Below are 25,204 nucleotides of genomic sequence, written 5' to 3'. Positions count from 1 at the left end.
AAATTATTTCTTCACTCATAAAATAATAAATCTTTGGACCTTCCTACTCTAGAGGACTGCCGGCTCAGTCATTAAGTATATTCAAGACTGAGATCAATAGATTTCTAGATACTAAAGATATTAAGAGATATGGGAATACTATGAGAAAATGGTGTTGAACATATCTAATTGAATAAAAGAGCAGGCTCTTGGGCTCAAATCGCCTACTCCTACTCTGATTTCCAATGTTCATTTGCTACTTGGCTTAACTGACATTTAGTGAGGTAGCATTGAAATTTTGAAGTGAAATGATGAAATTTGCAATTTCATTTATAGGATGCACTGCAATATGAATGGATAGTATCAAACATGTACTATTACTGGCTAGTCATGTTTGGTAAAAGTTGACCTAGGTTGACACTTAGGTTGAAGTGAGAAGTCAGCACTTCCTTTCCTGATGATTAAACCATCGGAACTTAACATGCTCCTACCCTTGCTCTGGATGCCAGTGTGTGTGTGTGTGCATCTGTATGTTAAATACAGGATGTGCACCAGCCTTAGGCTTTCTTGTGAGCACACCACTACAGATGCTCCAAAGACTGTAGGTACCTGGTGGCAATAACATACAATAAGCAATAATACCAGTTGCTGCTATAAGATTAGGCCAACACGAAGTGATTCTATTGCCAGACTACCATCATGATTCTCTTTCGAGAAGATTGTGTAGGAATACAAAGTTAAAAATTACACAACACCAGGTTATAGTCCAACAGGTTTAATTGGAAGTACACTAGCTTTCGGAGCGACGCTCCTTCATCAGGTGTAGGAATACAGTGCTAACAGATCTATACTCAATGTTATTAGCAACCTGCTGGGGCATTGAAAATATTCAAATAGCCCAGGGAAGAGAAAAAAACTGCAAATGTTGGGAATCTGAATAAAACCCACATTTATTTGACTCTGAGAAATGAAATGACAGGTTAATGTTTTAGGTTCCTCACTGTCCATTAAATTTCAAAGTTAAGATGTTAGTCTGTGATTTCTTTCGCACCTGCCTTACACTCATAAACATCTTTTTTTTGCCTCAGCAATTTTTTTGTCACATTTGGTCAAAGTAAGCCACCTTTTCATGAGTTGATGTGCTTCTCTTCCACTCCACATTTTTTCCCAGGAGATTGATGGCAATGCTTTGATCTTGCTGAAGAGTGACATGATAATGAAGTACATGGGACTGAAGCTGGGCCCAGCCCTGAAGCTCTGCTACCACATTGATAAACTGAAACAGAGCAAATACTAAACCAAGATGTAAACGGGAGCAGAACGAGCAGATGACAAGTCATTGTTTTCTTTTATTTTTATTTTCTTTCTGTGAAAGTGCACCAGCACTCTGAAATACTTCCTACTATACTTGCTCAGTAATCTCCTGATACGTGTGATGAAGAGGAGCTGGAAGTAATTTGATGCCTTGCAGCAATACCACACACAAGGGCTGGTTTGTGGGTGATCTCATTTGTTGGTTCCATCTCAGCACAAACGTATCTAACTCATGTCAGCAGTGCATGCATTTTGATTTTTCACACGCAGGATTTGAGTGAAAATACCCGAGGTACGGTCTGTGCAGTCCTTTTTGTCTCACTGTTTTCCTTGTTGTTGACTCAATTATCTGGAGGTAGCATTTGAGTAAGTGGTTGTACAAATGTCAGATTGGGTGAAGCAATTACCTAAATGTAACATGTACAGTACAAGTATAATCTAATTTTAGTTTTAAGGTGAATGAAATTGCCTTTATGAAGTTATATTGAAATGTGTAAATAAGTATATAATTCTCCCCTGCTACTGAAAGGTTAATGTTTACTGAACAGATGTCACAGAACTCTATATGTGATAAAGTCAGAAGCTCGCAGAAAGCATTATCTATGGCACTCTGATATATGTTGTGCACAGTACATGATGTGTGGATGTAGGTTTTATTTCTGTTGAATTGAAGGATTTGTTTGGGGTTGAATCCTGGAGAGATGAAACGTGCTTGAGCTAAAAGCGTCACCATACTTGCATCTGTATACAGCGAAAGCTTGAACTGAAACTGATGTACTTAGGTTTTTTTGTGATTTTTTTTTAATGGAGTAATTCTCTATAATATTCAACAGAACAGGTCAGTGAACCTGTCAGGCTGAACTTAAACATTAACAGGCAATAGGGAACTCAAAATTGAACCAGGAATAAAAAACACTTGTGTAATCTGGTGGGAGGTTCGTTGCTCTTGACATCTCAGGCTTTAAGGAGGAGGTAGAGGGGCAACTATATATTCAAATGTAGGTTTAACAAACAAATGCACACACAGAGCCAGGTTTAAGCAGGAACTCCACACTCGGATAGATTCAATTGGTCAGTTTATACTGGTGAATCTAAGCTATCAGGTAAATGTTGGAACAGGGTGTAATTAGTGAGGTTATATATGAGATACTGGTGTCAAACGAGTGGCCATTCTATACCACAACAGTTGGTAACCGGAGTTGATTTATTGCTTGTAGGTGTGTTATATTTCTGCCAACCATAAGCCAGGTGCCCATTACAGATCCACCTGATGTTTGTTCCATTACAGTCAATACAAGGGGGTACATAACTGACATCTGATTTGTTAAGCCCATTTTAAATCCACATCTGAGGCTGAAAGGTGTGCTCATACAATTCTGCAGCAATTCACAAGTTTCCTTTCTGCCTGCCAGAGTTTTTGAATGGCCATGTTATAAAGAAAATCCCAGCATTTAAAAATAAAACCTGGCAATAAAAAAGTCCTTTAGCTTGTGAACACTGATACACCTTGTGTGTGCTGTACACACTATTTAATTAAAAACGATCATATTTCAGGATGTGGGGGAGTAACTCTAGTGAGAAAAAAATCAACAGAGAGCATTAATCAGAAAGTCATACAGGAAGCACTTTACATACATTCATTGGGAATGGGTAAGGCACAGTAGATTTTTAAACAATGCAATATTTTAAACTGCTGCTTGATTGAAGATCTCAGTCAATACATTTTCCAAACGCACAGCTGGATTATTCAATTCATGATGCAGAGCTTAGATGCTGCTCAAAATTGAACAGGAGATGCCCCTCTACCTCCTCCTTAAAGCCTGAGATGTCAAGAGCAACGAACCTCCCACCAGAAGATTACACAGGTTTTCTGACACAAAACAGACCTTTTGGAACCAACCTGTCCTGCCAGTGTTCATGCACCGCGTAAGCTTTTTTTTTGCATCCTTCTTCATCTAAATCCATTATCATAATGATCTAGTCCCTTCTCCACCTCAGGCTGCCGAGCTTCCCCTTATATCCTCTTCAACTGTTTCTTAGGAGCTGCACAGCTGCATCTCCCCTTGAGGCCATTGTCTATGCCACCTTTAGCAAAAATCACAACGGGAAGGAGGAAGATGGTTCAGGCAAGACTGCAATTTTTACTGCCCAACAGGCAGAGAGTTCAAGTTAGTCCTTGCCAGTCAGATTCATGCTGCAATATTGATGCAGCACTTGGCAATATGAAGGGAATGTCTCTATATTGGGCTCAAGTTAATATAACATTTCACAGGCTTCTCGTCAGAGACAATTAGGTACCAATTCTGTAGTGCTTTGCTTAAGTTTTTTTTTCATTACATATTGCCAGTAAGAAGAAAGGGCATATGGTTGAGTTGCTCCTTGATTACTGGATCACACAGCACACAACAAAGCCACTGCGTTCAGCTACTCCATTCGTGCATTAATACACTCAAGCCTTCTCCAGTTTTTGCTTATCTATCAGCATTAGCTTCTATTCCCTTCGCCCACAAATGCCTCTCTAGTCTCTCCTTAAATGCATCAGTTGCCTATTTGAGTGCTTGGTGGTGATTATTTTATAAATATATTTTATGTTTGTTTGGTTATTCAGCTTTCAGTGAAGTGCAGTACATTATCAATGATCCTATCACATAAAGGTGAGATTTTGTGCTTATTTCAGCAAGGGATGTTAGCATTAGTTCTGAAAAACATTTTTCCATTTTATATTCACTGTTCTCTTGTTTGGTTTGAACAATTCTGATGGAAGATAAAAATTTTGGATGAGTGGAATCTGTGGAATGCTCACCTTGCCCTCTCTCCTCCCCCTAATTCCCCCTGCCCCACACAGCCAATTTAACTGTCTGGATTCAGGCAACAGGAAGGGGAGGGTCTAATTCAACTTGAAACATTGCGCATAGTTATTTCTTCATATCCAACAATGCAAATTTATCTCAAAATCACAGGCTGTCAAATATGGCTGCAAAAATTCCATTAAACACCAATTTATCATCAACTAGAGTATTATGTCCAATCTAGGCACCATATTTTTAAGAAGATTGTGGAGGTGATTGTGGAGGGACAGAAAAGATCATGGGAATAGCTCCAGGCATGAAGGGTAACAGTTGCATGGATAGATCACAGAAGGAAAGGTTAAGAGAAGATTTGATAGAGGTTTTCAACATCATGAGGGGAAGGGGCAGAGTGGATGAGGTGAAACAGTTCTATATGATGGAAGGTCATGAGCCAATGGGCACTGATCCAAGAGGCATGGCAAAAAAAAAAGGGCACGATGAGGTAAACCAGGTTTACACACTGAATTGTAAGGATCTGGAATACTTACGAACATAACACGGTGGGGAGAAATTCAATCATGGCTTTCAAACAGGAATTCAACAAATATCTGAAGAGAAAGAAATTGCAGGGATATGAGGAAAAGGGTAGTGAATGGAACAGAAAAATAGCATGGATACATCAGCATGAATGGCCTCCTTTGGTGCTGCAGTGATTCTATGAAGATGAGCGGGAAGTAATAGAATGGTCAGAAAAAGCCAGAATCAGACATTTTTATGAAGATTCTCTATGGGTCAAGAGAGGCCGGAGTGTTTCACTGGATGTTCCGAATAATCCTTGGATTATTTATATTGTCATCGTTTCCTCTCTCGCTAGTGTCGGCTTTTGAACCTCCCTATTTGCACAAAGTCCTTGCTTCCAGTTCTCTCCCCAGGTTCAGTTTTCCACTCTGGTTGTCAGTTCCAGACATTCCTGCCAGCTTTGAACAACACAGACTGCAGGATTTGTAAAAGTAGGTAATATATATTTTGTTTCAAAGGAATAGTTCATTGAGATTGGGTGGGAATAGGATTCCTGTTGTCAGCACAATATAGTAGTGGCATTACTGACTGGGTCCAGTAAGTCATTGAGATTCCAACTTGAACACAAACAGTTCTAATGAAAGATCAGTGACCTGTTTTAACTTGTCACCATGTGACTTGAGCAAAGCAGAAAATCCTGCCAAACTCTTAATGAATCATTGCGAAGTGGTACAATATATTTTTATTTTTCTGTGGTTATAATTCACCACAAGTGGCTTACACTCGAGCGATATCAGAGAGTGATAATGACAAGGTGATTTTCTGAGTTTCTGAATTGCTCAGTTTACTCTCGTTAAATGCCATTCTTATGTAAACTACTTATATAACCAGCATCTGGATTCTCCAGTACATGGGATCTGTTGTACTGGACACAGGTAGCACTGATGGTGGAGGCTAATGTCCAAAATACTGTATCTGCTGTGAATTATTAACACTCACTATAATGAATAAGCAGCAAGTCAATCCAAGGGCAACAATTATACAATCAACATGTTGCTTGTAATCATCTGTATTATCAACATAAACCAACAGATGTATGCATTCAATGAACTGGCTGCCAAAGATTTAAATGCTAGAAATACATTCATATGAGGTGCTGTATATTTTCATTTCAGACTATTATTTCTTAAAACCTAATGGAAAAGTCTTGAGGGAACATTTTATGTATTAAATGTCTCCCCAATAACTATGAAAATATATACTATAAATATTCATTTTAAAAATTTAAGTTTCTATTCTCAACAGGAATTTGCCTTTATTTGGTCACCTACAGCTTTTACTAATGAATTCTTAGTAAGCGAGTATCACTGAAAACACTTCATTAATTGCCCATCCTTGACTGAACTGGGAAGTTAGTGGCAGTTCAATGACATGCAGTAACTTACAAGAGCAGCTCCTTAATCCTGGAGATGTTTATTCAATTTAAAGAGGGAAACACCCACAGAACACCCTGGGAGTCCATTTGCAGCCACCTGTAAATAACATTTAAAAAGAAAATCCCCCAAGACTTCGCCACCCCTTCAATTATCACTGAACACTGACTCTGTGTCTTGTGCAAAAGTAAATACATTTTGGATCCACCTTGACAAATCACTGCTGTGAATTTCCTCGGAGCTTCTTCCAGTCCATTGCTGGTGAAAACTCTGGTGGAGGTAGTCATATTTGAGGTTTTTGTTAGCGTTTACAGTGACCAATTACAAACACCATACCCCTCAAAGCAAGAGTCTCATTCCTTAAATAAATGTTCTGGTTTATACAGGTATTAATCAAATATACTCTGCGATATTGAAAGAATAATCAGATAATCAGATTTTCTTTAATACGAAGGAGCATTTTAACTTTTGCTGATAGTGTATGTACTGTACATGAGAAATATTAGATTGTCCACCCACACACCTTGTCTAACTATTACAGTCAAAGTGTTTAAAAGGAGGCCAGTCCAATATTATCTCACTTTCACTATTACTTAAAGTTGAAATTACCCCCATGGTGTGTATATGGGATTTACAATATTTCACAACTCTACTTATATTTGGTTTAATAGCTGCATAAGTCCATAAATACACCAGCACCAATGCCAATGGTGCACATTTGGCACTTTGTACGTTTGTATTGAAGTATATTTTACTAGTTGCAACAATTCTTTGCCTGTAGTATATCAGACAATCCAAGTATTTCTCAGAGAAGTGTTAAGATGCAAGACTACAGAACTTTAACAAACCAATATCCACATCTGTGTTTCTCCTGGTCATTTACAGTCTGACTAAATGAGTGAACCTTTGTGTTAAATTGTGATATAATTGTCCTTATCATCTGTTTTATAAACTATCTTGTGATATATTATGTATATTTACTCTGTGAAGTGTATAGTACCTTGTGAAATATGCCTGTAATGTATAATGTGTGTATTGCTTGGTGATGTGTACATTAACCTGTGATGTGTACATTGTTTGGTGACATATCTACATATCACCCTGTGATGTGTACATAATTCTGTGATATATGTACTCATTATTCGATCGTGTCACACATCCCTTAATTCATCCAACTTTGTTTCCTTTGTTTTTCTTTTTCTCTTTTATGTATTTCCCTGTCTCTGCCCCAAATGTTTGTGGTATTACATTTTTTAAAGAGTAATTTATTGTTATTCCAGACATTTGCTAAGAGCAATCAGTTAACCTGCCATTGCACTAAAGGAACAAAAAATGGAAAATATTTGACAGAGAATAGAGTGCAGCTAACCTAAAGGAAGGTTCATATGCCGCATGAACCAAGCACAAGAATCTAAAATATTATTTATGAACACATACAAACACATGTAGCTCTTCGACAAATTTGCTGATTTTATTTAGAGATGCCTCCAATTTTTCTCATGTTCTCCCACTAGTCATCTCCAATTATATATTAATAAACAGGCCAATATTTTATGTCGTGAGATAAATCATATGCATAGCACACATGTCAAAACTGGCATCAGTTACTCAGACTACATAATCTTACAGTTTGCAGGTCACTCCAGAATATGCAAGTATATGTTCACATTTTCCTTACACATAAAGGTACATCGATAGACACATGTATGCATGCACCTGTATACAAGTATACACCTGTGCATACACATACATGCAAAGCCAATCAAAGATTTATTCTATTTTAGGGCCTATTGCATTTTTACAGCTGAAATGCATGATGTCGTGTGACACTGAAGGGTTAACAGTTGTGATGTTTCTACAACTATATTGACTAATATCCACCAGAAAATTCTTCACTCAGTACTTATGATGTTGAATCACTTTATTTTATCATCTTTCAAATCTTTCACATTGGTTAGCAAGAGCATCACTGATTTATCATGCCTAATAACCCAGATTGGGAGGAAAGCTGTTTTCTTCTGCTGCACAAATGATACGGATATCCATATTGAACGATATTTATGACTGTCAAGATGTGGGACTAATTGGAACTTGGGTACTAAATTGTAATTTTTAAATCAAATGAGAATCTCTAATCTGCTGGAAATCAGATTCTGGATCAGTGGTGCTGGAAGAGCTCAGCAATTCCTGATGAAGGGCTTTTGCCTGAAACGTCGATTTCGAAGCTCCTCGGATGCTGCCTGAATTGCTGTGCTCTTCCAGCACCACTGATCCAGAATCAGAAAGACCCCAACAGTGTAACCTGCTAAAAAAGGAAGAAATTCAAATACTTATCTCTTTAGAGTCATAGAGATGTGCAGCATGGAAACAGACTCTTCGGTCCAACCCATCCATGCCGACCAGATATCCCAACCCAATCTAGTCCCATCTGCCAGCACCTGGCCCATATCCCTCCAAACCCTTCCTATTCATATACTCATCCAAATGCCTCTTAAAGGTTGCAATTGTACCAGCCTGCACCACTTCCTCTGGCAGCTCATTCCATACACGTACCACCCTCTGCGTGAAAAATTTGCCCCTTAGTTCTCTTTTATATCTTTCCCCTCTCATCCTAAACCTATGCCCTCTAGTTCAGGACTCGCCGACCCCAGGGAAAAGACATTGTCTATTTATCCTATCCATGCCCCTCATAATTTTGCAAACCCTCTATAAGGTCACCCCCCAGCCTCCGACGCTCCAGAGAAAACAGCCCCAGCCTGTTCAGCCTCTCCCTGTAGCTCAGATCCTCCAATCCTGGCAACATCCTTGTAAATCTTTTCTGAACACTTTCAAGTTTCACAACATCTTTCCGATAGGAAGGAGACCAGAATTGCATGCAATATTCCAACAGTGGCCTAACCAATGTCTCTACAGCCGCAACATGACCTCCCAACGTCTGTACTCAATACTCTGACCAATAAAGGAAAGCATACCAAACGCCTTCTTCACTATCCTATCTACCTGCGACTCCACTTTCAAGGAGCTATGAACTTGCACTCCAAGGTCTCTTTGTTCAGCAACACTCCCTAGGACCTTACCATTAAGTGTATAAATCCTGCTAAGATTTGCTTTCCCAAAATGCAGCACTTCGCATTTATCTGAATTAAACTCCATCTGCCACCTCTTTGCCCATTGGCCCGTCTGATCAAGTTCCTGTTGTAATCTGAGGTAACCGTCTTCGCTATCCACGCCTTGCTGAAATCGAACGCCTTGCTGAAGTCCATATAGATCACATCTACTCCTCATCAATCTTCTTTGTTACTTCATCAAAAAACTCAATCAAGTTTGTGAGACATGATTTGGCTCATGTTGCATGCACCTTCCACCAATTCCTATCGAATATTCAACAGAATTTTACCTGTTTTGTTGGAATTTCTAGTAGCTTTTTCATGAATGCTGCAGTGATGGTGACAAAGCACAAAATATCAACCCAATAGTTGTACTGCCATGAAGTATGAGGGGTAATTGTAGAATAAACCGCTGCTCACATATGCTCAAGTTCTGTTACAATGAATAGTTTCTGTTTATAAAAGTCACCTGCAGCTGCAATCTATCAAATTAATAGCAGCCTGGAATGTGACATAGACAACAGAGGGAGGTTTCACCAATAGATCTTTTATCCTCTGGTTGGTATCTTGTCCTATACTAGAAGCATATATAGATTTCAACCTTAGATTATTGTCAGTGCTGGTGTGAGATAAATTCATTTTACCAAATGCTTTTGCTGTGTGTACAACCTTTCCTCCAGCTATACCAAATCCAAGAACACATAATATTCCCCACTGTCCTTCATTGGAAGCAGTGCGTCTCACTGCTAAGATGGGCATCCTTGGACGGAGATTGGCTTTTCCAAATTAATCCAAACAATTTATAAAAAAATGGAAAATATCCAAATAGCTCTGGAAACTTTAAAAATGAAATTTTTTAAGGTAAGCAAATTGATGACATTTTGTATGGAATAGATTGCTGGGAATAATGAACGGAAGTGATATCAGACGAGAAAATTATTGCTTCCATTATTTTCCAAACAACATCTTGCCTGTAACCTTGAACCTGGCAAATGTAACCACGATGAGCAGTATTTTCCAGATTACTTACCTTTGTTTAAAAGAATTTGTCTATATGTTCATCTGTGCAGTCAGATATGGGAAGCATTAAGGAAATAACTACAACTGAAACTGCCTTACAATTCAGTTTACTTCACTTTTGGGACCTTGGGTCATTTGCAATTGTTTATCTTCATTGTTATACAATCATATTTTGTAAATTGTACATTTATATAACTTCACCATCCTTCATCTCTGAAGGAGAAACCTCCAATATTTTCAAATCAATGTTCAACACCATGGCATTACATCTGTTATCATATCTCTGTTTTCCTCTTCTGTTATTACCTTAATCCATCACTACCTCCTGCCATTATATGTGACTTCCATCTAAATGGTGTGAATGGGAATGATGATGGAATGGCAATGACGTCTCTGTCTCAATATGAATGCATGCAATGCTATCACTGCCTCCGTAGCAATGACTGACAAGATCACTTAAAATAATGGTGATGGTATGACTGCCTGTATATAATGCCAATTAAATGCATCTCTTTATTGCAATCAGTAACAATGGTATTATTATCTCTAAAGTAATGGATGTCACTATTATTGTCACTAGTTGCAGTACTGGAAATGATACCATTGCACTGGTATTTGCCTCTTCAAAAACCATTATCACTGGCATCACTGCTAATGTGGTAATCAATGGCACTGGCATCTCTATATATAGGAGTCTATATCAGTGGAAATTGCCTAATCCTCTTCATTCCTTTGGAATAAAATATGGTGCAAAAATTTGTTTGTGTAGCTTTTTACTGTATTTCTGAGAGAACTGACAATCATTTAATGTATTTGTTACCAAGTTTAAATAAAAAAATGTAAATGCACACGAATGGTTAGTTGTGGTCCTTAATATTAGTATTTGCTGCCTGTTAGTAAGTAACTCATTGGGGTTGAGTTTTTATACTCAACATTAAGGAGGCCAAGATTGGAACACTTCTCCTGTGTTCTATCACAATTTATTCCAGCTAAACACTGATTTAACTACAAAGCGATTCTCTTCAGCACCTGCAGTAAATTCCATAGTAGGACCTCAGACTCCATTGGCCCTGGCTGTATCAAATTGTTTGCAATCTCAACAGCTTTTACAATCCTGGGCTCTATCTCCATCACAAAGAATGTCTTCTTTCACTTTTGTAACATTCTTCCCTCCGCCTTGCCAGCTGCTGGAACTGTCCTCTGTGTCACTTCTAGAGTTGAGTTCCTGTTTGGCCTCACACTGCTGTACATTTCAGTGCACCCAAAACTCTACTGCCTGTATCTTTTCATACACCAAATCTTGTTCCCGTACCCCACCCAATGTATGATCACTGATGAACATCAATTCATGGAGCCCAACTATCAGTGCTGTGGCCTCAGACCTCTGTCTCTATAAACTCCTCTATACCTAAAACAATGTCTGTTACCCTATTCACAGATGTTGTCTGCCCTATTCAGTGTTTCGAAAGATATAGGAGTAGATGAAGGCCATTCCATCCATCAGTCTCCTTCTCCATTCAAGGGCTGATCCAATAACCTGTAACACCACTATCCAGCCTGTTCCCCATAACCTTTGATTCCCTTACTGTTTAAAAACCTTGAATACACTTAATACCTAGCCTCAACAGCACTCTGCAGTAAAGAATTCTACAAATCCACTACCCTCTGATAGAAGATATTATTTCTCAACTGTCTAAAATAGACCATTTATTCTGAGATTGTGTCTTTTACTGCTAGATTCTCCCACAACCTTTCCATATCTACCATGCCACGTCCCCTAAGAACCTTGCATATTTCAAGATGGTCATCCCTCATTTTTTTCTAAACTCTATTGAGTAAAGGCCAAAACTACTTAACCTTTCCTCATTAGACAGTCCCTCTATACTTGGAATCAGCCCAGTGAATCTTCGCTGGATAGGAGACTCAAAACTGTTTACTCTATTCCAGCTGTGGTCTGACTAGTGCCTTATATACTTCCCTACTTTGATAACAATTTCCTTTAAAATAAAGGCCAACATTCCACCTGCCTTCCCTATTTCCCAATTCATGTACACAATGTCCAAATCCCTCTATTGTGTAGCTTTCCAGAGGAGAAAGTGAGGTCTGCAGATGCTGGAGATCAGAGCTGAAAATGCGTTGCTGGAAAAGCGCAGCAGGTCAGGCAGCATCCAGGGAACAGGAGAATCGACGTTTCGGGCATAAGCCCTTCTTCAGGATTCTCTCCATGTAAATCATTGTCTGCTTCTGCATTCTTCCTGCCAAAGTATAATCTCACACAACCTTACATTATATTCCATTTGCCAAGCTTTGCCCACTTAAGCTTTCTATATACCTCTGCAGACTCTTTGTGTATCCTCGGCACTTGCCTTCCCACCTATTTTTGTGTCATCTACAAACTTGCTTATAGTACATTCACTTTTCTCATGCAAGTCATTAATATATATTGTAAACAATTGTGGCCCCAGCACCAATCCCTGTGCCACTCACTAGTTACGAATTGTCACCCAGAAAATGTCTTCTATTAGTTAGCCAGTCCTCTATCCAGGCTAATATTTTACCTCCAATACCATGGGTGTGAATCTTAGAAAATAGTTTAATGTATGTTATCTTATGAAATGCCTTCTTAAAATCCAAATATATTCAAGGATTCCCCTTTATTTATTCTGAATGTTTCCTCCGAAAATAATTGTAGTAAATTTGTCAGGCACGTTTTCCCTCCGTGAAGCCATGCTGACTCTACTTGATCATACTATTATCCTTTATTACAGAATCTAACATTTGGGTGGCACAGTGGCTCAGTGGTTAGCACTGCTGCCTCACAGCACCAGGGTCCCAGGTTTGATTCCAGCATCGGGCAACTATCTGTGTGGAGTTTGCATGTTCTCCCTGTGTCTGCGTGGGTTTCCTCTGGGTGCTTTGGTTTCCTCCCACAATCCAAAGATGTGCAGATCAGGCAAATTGGCAATGCTAAATTTCCCATAGCATTACTCAGAGGGAAATGGGTCTGGGTGGGTTACTCTTCGGAGGGTTGGTGTGGACTTGTTGGGCTGAAGGGTCTGTTTCCACACTGTAGAGAATCTAATCTAATTTTCCCAATAATGGATGCTAAGCATCCAAGATGGAGGATGGGAAAAATTTCTGGCTGTAACAGGCCGCTCCTTTTTTGAGGCATTTTAGGTGTTGGAGGTGATTTCCTCCCATTCCAGGTGCAGCAATTACTGTGTTATATGCTGTTGCATTGTTTTGGAACTTTGGAGGAAAAAAAATCGAAACAACAGCACTTTTAAAAGGGAGAGGACAAACAAAGGCAGCACATGGTCAGGTAGTGCAGGAGAGAAAGGAAGGAAGGAAGGGAGGAAAGAAAGAGAGAAAGAAAGAAAGAGTGGGTTATTTCTTGTTTTGTTGAGATATGTCTCTTGATTAAACTTACAAATATAAGCCATAAGTATTAAGTTAGCCTGGAGCAATGTTTTGTAGATGAATAAGACAATGGTATTTTGTGGGTCTGTAGATTGAAAGAAGCAAAAATGGCCTTTAGTAGATTGATATGCTCTTCTTGTCGGATGTGCGAGTTTAGGGAGAGCTTATGTTTACTGAGGATTATATCTGCAATGAGTGCCGTTGGTTGTGAATCCTATCAGATTGAATAAATCGGTTGGTGAGACAGTTAGAGGCAATGAGAAATTTACAAGAGCCAGGGGATGTGATAGATGGCAGTTGTAGCAAGGGAGAAAAGTTGCAGATACAGTCACATAGATGGTTTAATTCCAGGAAATATAAGAGAGATAGGCAGGTAGTGCAGGAATCTTCTGTGGCTATCCCCATTTCAAACAAGTATGCTGTTTTAGTAAATGTAGGGTGTGGTAGATTCTCAGGGAGCTGATACCGAGACTGGCTCTAATGCAATGAGGGGTACATTGAGTTCCAAGCGATTGATTGCGTTAGGGGACTCTCTAGCCCGAGGCACAGACAGACATTTCTGTGACCAGCAGCAAAAAATCTGAATGGTGTGTTGCCTCCTGGTGCCAGGATCAAAAATGTCTCAGAGAGGGTGCAGAATGTTCTCAAGGGGGTGAGGGACCAGCAAGAGGCCCTTGTACACATTGGAACCAATGGCACAGGAAGGGAAAAGGATGAGATTCTGAAGGGAGAATATAGAGAGTTAAGCAGGAATTTAAAAAGGAGATCCTTGAGAGTAGTGATATCTGGATTACTCCCAGTGCTGTGAGCTAGTGAGGGTGGGAATAGGAGGATAGAGCAGATGAATGTATGGCTGAGGAGCTGGTGTGTAGGAGAAGGATTCACATTTTTGGATCATTGGAATCTCTTCTGGGGGTAGAAGCGACCTGTACAAGAAAGACGGATTGCATCTGAATTGGAAGGGGACTAATATCCTGCCAGGGAGATTTGCTAGAGCAGCTCAGGATGATTTAAACAATTAAGATGTGAGGTGGTGGTGGTGGTGGTGGTGGGACCCAGGGAGATAGTGAGGAAAGATTTCAATCTGAGACTGGTGCAGTTGAGAACAAAGGCGAGTCAAGCAGTCAGGGCAGGAAGGGACAAAGCAGAGAACAATGTAGGACTGATAAATTAAACTGCATTTATTTCAATGCAAGAAGCCTAACAGGGAAGGCAGATGTACTCAGGGCATGGTTAGGAACATGGGACTGGGATATCATAGCAATTACAGAAACGTGGTTCAGGGACGGACAGGACTGGCAGCTTAATGTTCCAGGATACAAATGCTACAGGGAAGTACAGAAAGGGAGGCAAGAGAGGAGGGGGAGTGGCGTTTTTGATAAGGGACAGCATTACAGCTGTACTGAGGGAGGACATTCTTGGAAATACATCCAGAGAAGTAATTTGGTTGAATTTAGAAGAAAGGGATGATCACCTTATTGGGATTGTATTGTAGCCTCCCTAATAGTCAGCAGGAAATTGAGAAACAAATTTGTAGGGAGATCTTGGTTATCTGTGAGACTAATAGGTTGGTTATGGTGTGGGATTTTAACTTTCCAAACATAGACTAGGACTGCCTTAGTGTTAAGGGTTTAGATAAAGAGGAATTTGTTAAGTGTATACAAGAAATTTTCTGATTCAATTTGTGGATGTACCTACTAGAGAAGGTGCGAAACTTGACCTACTCTTGGGAAATAAGGTAGGGCAGGTGACTGAGGTGTTAGTGGGGGACCACTTTGGAGCCAGCGACCATAATTCTATTAGTTTAAAAATAGTAATAGAAAAGGATAGACCAGATCTAAAGTTGAAGTTCTAAATTGGAGGAAGACAAGGACTTTCAAAAGCTAATTGGGGACAGATGCTCGCAGGTAAAATGACGGCTGGAAAGTGGGAAGCCTTCAAAAATGAGATAACAAGAGGCCAGAGACAGTACATTCCTGAGATATTTGTATCATCGATAAGCACAGGTGAGGTGTTGGAAGACTGGAGGTTGACTAACATGGTGCCACTGTTTAAGAAGGTGGTAAGGACAAGCCAGGGAACTATAGACCAGTGAGCCTGACATTGGTGGTGGGAAAGTTGTTGGAGGGAATCCTAAGGGACAGGGTGTACATGTATTTGGAAAGGCAAGGACTGATTAGGGATAGTCAACATGGCTTTGTGCATGGGAAATGAGGTCTCACAAATTTGATTGAGTTTTTTGAAAAAGTAACAAAGAGGATTGATGAGGGCAGAGTTATGGACGTGATCTATACGGACTTCAGTAAGATGTTCGACAAGGTTCCCCATGGGAGACTGGTTAGCAAGGTTAGATCTCATGGAATACAGAGAGAACTAGCCATTTGGATACAGAACTGGCTCAAAGGTACAAGACATAGGGTGGTGGTGGAGGGTTGTTTTTCAGACTGGAGGCCTGTGACCAGTGGAATGCCACAGAGATCGGTGCTGGGCCCTCTACTTTTTGTCATATATATAAATGTTTTGGATGTGAGTGCAAGAGGTATAGTTAGTAAGTTTGCAGATGACACCAAAATTGGAGGTGTAGTGGACAGTGAAGAGGGTTACCTCAGATTACAACAGGATCTTGACCAGGTGGGCCAATGGGCTGAGAAGTGGCAGATGGAGTTTAATTTAGATAAATGCGAGGTGCTGCATTTTGGGAAAGCAAATCTTAGCAAGACTTATATATTTAATGGTAAGGTCATAGGGAGTGTTGCTGAAAAGAGACCTTGGAGTGCAGGTTCATAGCTCCTTGGAAGTGGAGTCGAAGGTAAATAGGTGTTTGGTATGCTTTCCCTTATTGGTCAGTTCATTGAGTACAGGAGTTGGGAGGTCATGTTGCAGCTGTACAGGACATTGGTTAGGGCACTTTTGGAATATTGTGTGCAATTCTGGTCTCCTTCCTATCAGAAAGATGTTGTGAAACTTGAAAGGGTTCAGAAAAGGTTGATGCCAGGGTTGGAGGATTTGAGCTATAGGGAGAGATTGAATAGACTGGGGCTGTTTTCCCTGGAATGTCAGAGGCTGAGGAGTGACCTTATAGTGGTTTATAAAATCATGAGGGGCATAGATAGGATGAATAGACAAAGTCTCTTCCCTGGGGTGGGGAAATCTAGAACTAGAGGGCACAGGTTTAGGGTGAGAGGGAAAGATAAAAAGGGACCTAAGGGGCAACTTTTTCACACAGAGAGTGGTATGTGTGTGGAATGAGCTGCCAGAGGAAGTGGTGGAGGCTGGTACAATTGCAACATTTAAAAGGCATCTGGATGGGTATATGATTAGGAAGGTTTTGGAGGGATATGGGCTGGGTGCTGGCAGGTGGGACTAGATTGAGTTGGAATATGTGGTCGGCGTGGACGGGTTGGACTGAAGGGTCTGTTTCCACGCTGTACGTCTCTATGACTCTCAGCTAACCTGTTTGTAGTTACATGGTTTTTGTCTCCTTCCCTTTTTTGAATAAAGGTGGTATGTTGAAAGTTTTCCAATCCTCTGGGACTTTTCCAGAATTTAAGTGTTCTCCAACAATTTCTGTTTTTCTTTCAGATCTTCAATGTTCACAGTAATCCCTTGTATGCCCTCCCTTCACTCCATTATTGGTGGCTATGCTTTAGCTACCGAAGCCCTGCACTCTTGAATTCATTCCACTCAAATCCTTCCAACTTTTCATCACTCATTTCATTATTCTTCCTAAAGATAATAGTTTTCAGCTGAGCATCCATTTTCTTTAATATGCATTTCCTGTGATACGCTTTGGGATGTTTTATTCCCAGTTAAAAAGTGTGAGATGAATATGAATTGTTGGATTAGTTCAAATTAACAATTGACACAGGCTGATCAAATCCATCATGTAAGATCCTCACAAGGTAGCGCTACAATGGAGAGGATTCATGTGTATGGTTTTAACAACCAAACAGATGTATACTCCTGTGCCTATAAACAGACTTGGATAATTTCCGTGATGCCTACTGAGTGACATAGCGAAATGTGGAGCAACACTACATCCACCCACTGTTGTAGGAATGTACAGCACACTGAAATTTCAAGCATTTATTTTTTTGGCTTCGTATGCAATACATGGAGGGGAAAAAAGTCACAAATACATTTTTTACATTACAAGGAAAGAAACACCCCATGACGTTCTGCTTTCAGGAATTGAATGGCACGCTTAATCTGAAAATTAAATTAATGGCACATTATGCTTGTCTACAGATAATCTTGTTCGAGGTTCTTGTGACTGCACGGCCCACCATTACAAAGAGCTGGAATATCACTCAATATCTTGGTTCTGTGTATATGGACTGAAGGATTCCGTTTCTTTTATGCAATCAATTTCTTTTATTTATTTAACTTTTTAATAAATAATACTATAGAATGTTTAGGAAGCATACTGAAATGAGATATAAAAACATTGTTTACATTACATAACTACATTTGAATATACAAGTAACGCTCTGTTAAAATCGGACACGCAAATGTTCTGGAACCATTTAACACTAGGATGATAACTTTAGGATGATAAGTGACACTGAAGCAGGCAGTCACAAAATAATACAATTACACAAGCAGTAAATTAAGGCAGCTGTTTTCTTCATTTCAGAAAAAATAAACTAGGAAGGAGAAAGTTAATGTAGCCCAATGCAAATTGAAGTGTTTGCCAGCAGACTAAAGAATATCGTTGCAGACAAAGAAAGGAAAGACCCACAGGGCTCACTGAATTTGTCTTTCTTCCTTGCAGACATTTCATTGGAGATCTATGCTTTATCCTTTTGAATTTAAAATCAAACTTAAAATTAAGAGTGTAAGTTATTCTGTTGTGGCATTTTTGGCAGTTATTGATGTAGAAACTAAGATTCGCAACATGCTCTAATTTACAGGAATTTACTGGCTAATAAAATTCATGTTTGGAAAAAATGCTGAGATTAGCGTGTGTTTTTCTATACAGTATACCTATGTATACAACACCAGTATACAAGTATACATCTGAATACACGGTACAGATAACAGGATTTGAAATTTGGTCTTTCAGCTATTTCTATTCAAACACTGCAGCTGTGAGAAATCTCCGCATCTTCTGGTTTGATGAGATTTCAGTTTTATTTTAACACAGTGGGTAAATCAAAAAGTGCTGGCGAAACTCAGCCGGTCCCACAGCCGCTGAATTCATCCAACACGTTCTGTTTTTATTTCACATCTTCAGCACCTGCAGATCTTTGCTCTTATTTTAGTGCCTAACTTAAGTTTCTTATGCTAAAAATCAAATTCCAAGGCCAGTGTGTACACATATACAAAGTGGCACAATTTTCCTCTATGTGTAAGCTGGGTGTGATGAGCTGAGTAAAACATTTTTCTTTCATTTCACACACACACGGAAATAATTTTAATGTTTGCCAATAGTGTAAAGTGGGTAATGTCGGCCACTCAATATTCACAGAAAGTTGGGAGAAATAGCTAATCAGTTTTACACAGTTGCCAAAAATTGTAGTTATTCTGCATTTTGGCTGCAGTAATTATATCTGTCTATTGTACATATAGATATGTTCAGTGAAAATTCACAGATATTGTATAGAAGTTTTAAAATATCTATAATTGCAAATGCTTTCAAGGGAATGAAAAGATGGGAATATGTTATTATATAGATGTCTCAGAGCATAGGTCATGTGTCTACCTGAATGAATATCCCGTTTTTCTCGACGAGCTCCATGTATCTTTGCCAGCCACTAATCCACACTGTAGGAGGTTAAAGAATTGTTGAGATTTTTCAATCATGGGTCTGGTTAACTTTTAAAATCACAAAGTTCAGAATTTAAAGACAGTAATGCAAAGACAGATTTGGACCTGAAAGGGAACTTGGCACCTAATAACAAAGTCCATCCAGCGGGTGGGTTGGGCAGACTGCCTTCTACTCCTGATGTTGCCCTTGGTTGAGGTATCCAGAACCAAGCAAAATCTTAAAATACGAAGGGGAATGCCACCTTGGTCCAAGATTAGGAGAGTTTTATTTATTGAGAGGGATATGCACCTTTGGCATTCTCTAGATTGAGAAACTCAGTCTTTTGAGTATGTTTTAGAGATTGATAGGTTTCTGATTACCAGTGATACACAGAGTTATGGTGATGGGGTGGGTAAAAGACATTGAAATGGGTAATCAGCCATGATTGGACTGAATGGTGGGGCAGGCTGGGTGGGGCGCAAATGGTCTCCTCCTCCTCCCAATATCCTAGAAACAGAGTTGAACGATTTATTCTTTGCAAACTGTGTCTGATCTTATCTGAGGTGATTTCTTCAACCGAAACCTCAAAGGAGTCGAGATGCGTACAAGTTTTGCATACACTTTTGTTCATACATGATCAATTTTATCAGCATTAGGAGATTTACACAATTTGATGTCTATTGTTGAGAATCCCATGCAAGTAACATTCCATTCAGTCTCTGTACATACATCTATTTGGTGAAAATAGATAAGTCCCCTGGGCCTGATGGCATTTATCCTAGGATTCTCTGGGAAGCAAGGGAGGAGATTGCAGAGCCATTGGCCTTGATTTTTATGTCCTCTTTGTCTACAGGAATAGTCCCAGAAGACTGGAGGATAGCAAATGTGGTTCCCTTGTTCAAAAAGGGGAGTGGGGATAGCCCTAGTAACTATAGGCCGGTGAGTCTCACTTCTGTTGTGGGCAAAGTCTTAGAGAGAATTGTAAGGGATAGGATTTATGCACATCTGGATAGGAATAATGTGATCAAGGATAGTCAGCATGGTTTTGTGAAGGGCAAGTCGTGCCTCACAAACCTTATTGAATTCTTTGAAAAGGTGACGAAGGAGGTTGATGAGGGGAAAGCGGTAGATGTGGTATATATGGATTTTAGTAAGGCGTTTGATAAGGTTCCCCATGGTAGGCTACTGCAGAAAATATGGAGATATGGCATTGAGGGTGAGTTCGAGGTTTGGATTAGGAATTGGCTGGATGGAAGAAGACAGAGGGTAGTAGTTGATGGCAAAGTTTCTTCATGGAGTGCCGTCACTAGCGGTGTTCCGCAAGGATCTGTTTTGGGACCATTGCTGTTTGTCATTTTTATAAATGACCTGGAAGAGGGGTTAGAAGGTTGGGTGAGCAAGTTTGCGGATGATACGAAAGTCGGAGGAGTTGTTGACAGTGAGGAAGCATGTGGCAGGTTACAGCAGGATATAGAGAAGCTGCAGAGCTGGGCAGAAAGGTGGCAGATGGAATTCAATGTAGCTAAGTGCGAGGTGATTCACTTTGGGAAGAATAACAAAAAGATGGGGTACTGGGCTAATGGTCGGATACTTGGTAGTGTGGATGAGCAGAGGGATCTTGGTGTCCATGTACACAGATCTCTGAAAGTTGCCACCCAGGTAAATAGTGCGGTGAGGAAGGCATATGGCGTACTGGCTTTTATTGGTAGAGGAATTGAGTTCCGGAGTCCTGAGGTCATGATGCAGTTGTATAAGACTCTGGTACGGCCGCATCTGGAATATTGTGTGCAGTTTTGGTCGCCATACTATAGGAAGGATGTGGAGGCATTGGAACGGGTGCAGAGGAGGTTTACCAGGATGTTGCCTGGTATGGAAGGAAAATCGTATGAGGAAAGACTGAGGCACTTGGGGCTGTTTTCACTAGAGAAAAGAAGGTTTAGGGGTGACTTGATTGAGGTGTACAAGATGATTAAGGGGTTAGATAGGGTCGACAGTATGAACCTTTTCCCGCGTATTGAGTCGGGTATTACAAGGGGGCATAGCTTTAAATTAAGGGGGGGTAGATATAGGACTGATGTTAGGGGTAGGTTCTTCACTCAGCGAGTCGTTAGTTCATGGAATGCCCTGCCAGTAACAGTGGTGGACTCTCCCTCTTTATGGGCATTTAAGAGGGCATTGGATAGGTATATGGAGGATAGTGGGTTAGTGTAGTTTAGGTGGGCTTGGATCGGCGCAACATCGAGGGCCCAAGGGCCTGTACTGCGCTGTATTCTTCTATGTTCTATGTTCTATAAATGGAAAGTAACACAGTTGCGTCAAGAAGAATTATTCAACTCTTTGCCTTTTCAAATCTCTGGGGGATGGGCAGCATTTGATCTCAGACGAGCGGTAGGGGAGGATTTTCCAAGTTCAAGGCCCAGACAAACACTGCCAGTGACTTTCTGACCACTCACATCAATGTGTACCCTACTTTCCATCTTTGTACTCTCAATAATGTGAGCTTTGCTACTGGAAGTCTCAATGATACCTTCTATATTTGTAAGATGGAAGAGCACAAAATTCAAACCACAGTGTGCAATTTTCCAAGCATTAACTGTCACTGGTTAGAAAGGAAGAATTTCTCATTTTTTTGCATGAAGCAAAACAAAACAGTTAACATATGGACAGGAGTAGGTTACAGAAAACAATTAGGAGCACAGAATTTAGGAGCAGGGCTAGACCATTTGTCAAGGAAGTGGCTGATCTAATTGAGGTCCTAATGGTATATTCCTGTCTGCCACCATAAATCTTAACTCCCTATTTCTATCAACTATCTATCTAATTCAGCCTTGAATAAATTCAGTAACACAGCCTGACTGCTTTTCTGGGAACAGAAGTCCACTAGTGAACCTTCAAGACAAAACATTCTCCTCATGTGCCTTAAAAGGTAGACCTCTTATTCTTGAACAGGTTTCCCTAGCTCTAATCTTCCACAGAGATGGAATTGAAGGCATCTTGGTTGAAAGGTCAGTAACAAGGGGACATAATTTTAAGTTGCAAGGCAGGAGATTTAGAGGGATGTGGAATGCACTGCCTGGGAAGGTAGTTAGAGTCATCAAGATGTACAGCATGGAAACAGACGCTTCGGTCCAACCCGTCCATGCCGATCAGATATCCCAACCCAATCTAGTCCCACCTGCCAGCACCCGGCCCATATCCCTCCAAACCCTTCCTATTCATATACCTATCCAAATGCCTCTTAAATGTTGCAGTTGTACCAGCCTCCACCACATCCTCTGGCAGCTCATTCCATACACGTACCACCCTCTGCGTGAAAAAGTTGCACCTTAGGTCTCTTTTATATCTTTCCCCTCTCACCCTAAACCTACGCCCTCTAGCTCTGGACTCCCCAACCTTAGGAAAAAGACTTTGCCTATTTATCCTATCCACGCCCCTCATAATTTTGTAAACCTCTATAAGGTCACCCTTCAGCCTCCGATGTTCCAGGGAAAACAGCCCCAGCCTGTTCAGCCTCTCCCTGTAGATCAGATCCTCCAACCCTGGCAATACCCTTGTAAATCTTTTCTGAACCCTTTCAAGTTTCACAACATCTTTCCAATAGGAAGGAGACCAGAATTGTACGCAATATTCCAACAGTGGCCTAACCAATGTCCTGTACAGCCACAACATGACCTCTCAACTCCTGTACTCAATATTCTGACCAATAAAGGAAAGCATACCAAACGCCTTCTTCACTATCCTATCTACCTGCGACTCCACTTTCAAGGAGCTATGAACCTGCACTCCAAGGTATCTCTGTTCAGCAACACTCCCTAGGACCTTACCATTAAATGTGTACGTCCTGCTAAGATTTGCTTTCCCAAAATGCAGCACCTCGCATTTATCTGAATTAAACTTCATTTGCCACTTCTCAGCCCATTAGCCCATCTGGTCAAGATCCTGTTGTAATCTGAGGTAACCCTCTTCGCTGTCCACTACACCTCCAATTTTGGTGTCATCTGCAAACTTACTAACTGTACCTCATGCTCGCATCCAAATCATTTATGTAAATGACAAAGAGTAGAGGGCCCAGCACCGATCCTTGTGGCACTCCACTGGTCACAGGCCTCCAGTCTGAAAAACAACTCTCCACCACCACCCTCTGTCTTCTACCTTTGAGCCAGTCCTGTATCCAAATGGATAGTTCTCCCAGTATTCCATGAAATCTAACCTTGCTAATCAGTCTCCCATGGGGAACCTTGTCGAAGGCCTTACTGAAGTCCATATAGATCACATCTATTGCTCTGCCCTCATCAATCCTCTTTGTTACTTCTTCAAAAAACTCAATCAAGTTTGTGAGACATGATTTCCCATGCATAAAGCCATGTTGACTATCCCAAATCAGTCCTTGCCTTTCCAAATACATGTACATCCTGTCCCTCCAACAACTTGCCCACCACCGAGGTCAGGCTCACTGGTCTATAGTTCCCTGGCTTGTCGTTATTACCCTTCTTAAAAGGTGACACCACATTTTCCAACCTCCAGTCTTCCGGCACTTCACCTGTGACTATTGATGATACAAATATCTCAGCAAGAGGCCCAGCAATCACTTCTCTAGCTTCCCATAGAGTTCTCGGGAACACCTGATCAGGTCCTGGAGATTTATCCACCTTTAACCATTTCAAGACATCCAGCACTTCTTCCTCTGTAATCTGGACATTTTGCAAGATGTCACCATCTATTTCCCTACAATCTATATCTTCCATATCCTTTTCCACAGTAAATACTGATGCAAAATATTCATTTTGTGTCTCCCCCATTTTCTGTGGCTCCACACAAAGGCCGCCTTGCTAGTTACCCTTTTGTTCTTAATATATTTGTAAAAACCCTTTGGATTTTCCTTAATTCTATTTGATAAGCTATCTCATGTCCCTGTTTTGCCCTCCTGATTTCCCTCTTAAGTATACTCCTACTTTCTTTATACTCTTCTAAGGATTCACTCAATCTATTCTGTCTGTACCTGACATATATTTCCTTCTTTTTCTTAACCAAACCCTCAATTTCTTTAGTCATCCAGCATTCCCTACACCTACCAGCCTTCCCTTTCACCCTGACAGGAATATACTTTCTCTGGATTCTTGCTATCTCATTTCTGATGGCTTCCCATTTTCCAGCCGTCCCTTTATCTGCGAACAACTGCCTCCAATAATCTTTTGAAAGTTCTTGCCTAATACCGTCAAAATTGGCCTTTCTCCAATTTAGAACTTCAACTTTTAGATCTGGTCTATCCTTTCCCATCCCTATTTTAAAACGAATAGAATTATGGTCGCTGGCCCCAAAGTGCTCCCCCACTGACACCTCAGTCACCTGCCCTGCCTTATTTCCCAACACTAGGTCAAGTTTTGCACCTTCTCTAGTAGGTACATCCAGATACTGAATCAGAAAATTGTCTTGTACACACTTAAGAAATTCCTCTCCATCTAAACCTTTAACACTATGGCAGTCCCAGTCGATGTCTGGAAAGTTAAAATTCCCTACCATAACCACCATATCATTCTTACAAATAGCTGCGATCTCCTTACAAGTTTGTTTCTCAATTTCCCTCTGACTATTGGGGGGGTCTATAATACAATCCCAATAAGGTGATCATCCCTTTCTTATTTCTCAGTTCCACCCAATTAATTTCCCTCGATGTATTTCCAGAAATATCCTCCCTTAGCACAGCTGTAATGCTAGCCCTTATCAAAAATGCCACTCCCCCTCATCATTTGCCTCCCTTTCTATCCTTCCTGTAGCATTTGTATCCTGGAACATTCAGCTGCCAGTCCTGCCCATCCCTGAGCCATGTTTCTGTAATTGCTATGATATCCCAGTCCCATGTTCCTAACCATGCCC

The 25,204-nt window shown here is 40.4% G+C and overlaps 1 protein-coding gene across 2 annotated transcripts in view; it reads left to right on the top strand.

The window, feature by feature from the left end:
- scml4 (Scm polycomb group protein like 4) overlaps positions 1-18,519 on the top strand; it is a 132,404-nt gene extending 113,885 nt beyond the window's left edge. Inside the window, exon 8 of one of the 2 annotated variants that reach the window (XM_043687078.2) lies at positions 18,218-18,519. In XM_043687078.2, coding sequence (XP_043543013.2) covers positions 18,218-18,226 — 9 coding nt within the window. In that variant the 3' untranslated portion in view covers positions 18,227-18,519. Of the gene's footprint in view, positions 1-1,150; positions 11,010-18,217 lie in introns of those variants that run through there. The other variant, XM_043687076.2, reaches the window with a different exon arrangement.
- Positions 18,520-25,204: the final 6,685 nt, after the last annotated feature.

Source organism: Chiloscyllium plagiosum, unplaced genomic scaffold (assembly GCF_037043375.1).
Source record: "Chiloscyllium plagiosum isolate Xiang-an unplaced genomic scaffold, Cpla_swu_hap1 HiC_scaffold_3, whole genome shotgun sequence".
In the NCBI taxonomy this organism is placed as follows: domain Eukaryota; kingdom Metazoa; phylum Chordata; class Chondrichthyes; order Orectolobiformes; family Hemiscylliidae; genus Chiloscyllium; species Chiloscyllium plagiosum.
Note: the sequence above shows the minus strand (reverse complement) of the source record. Positions and strands in the feature narration are given on the sequence as shown.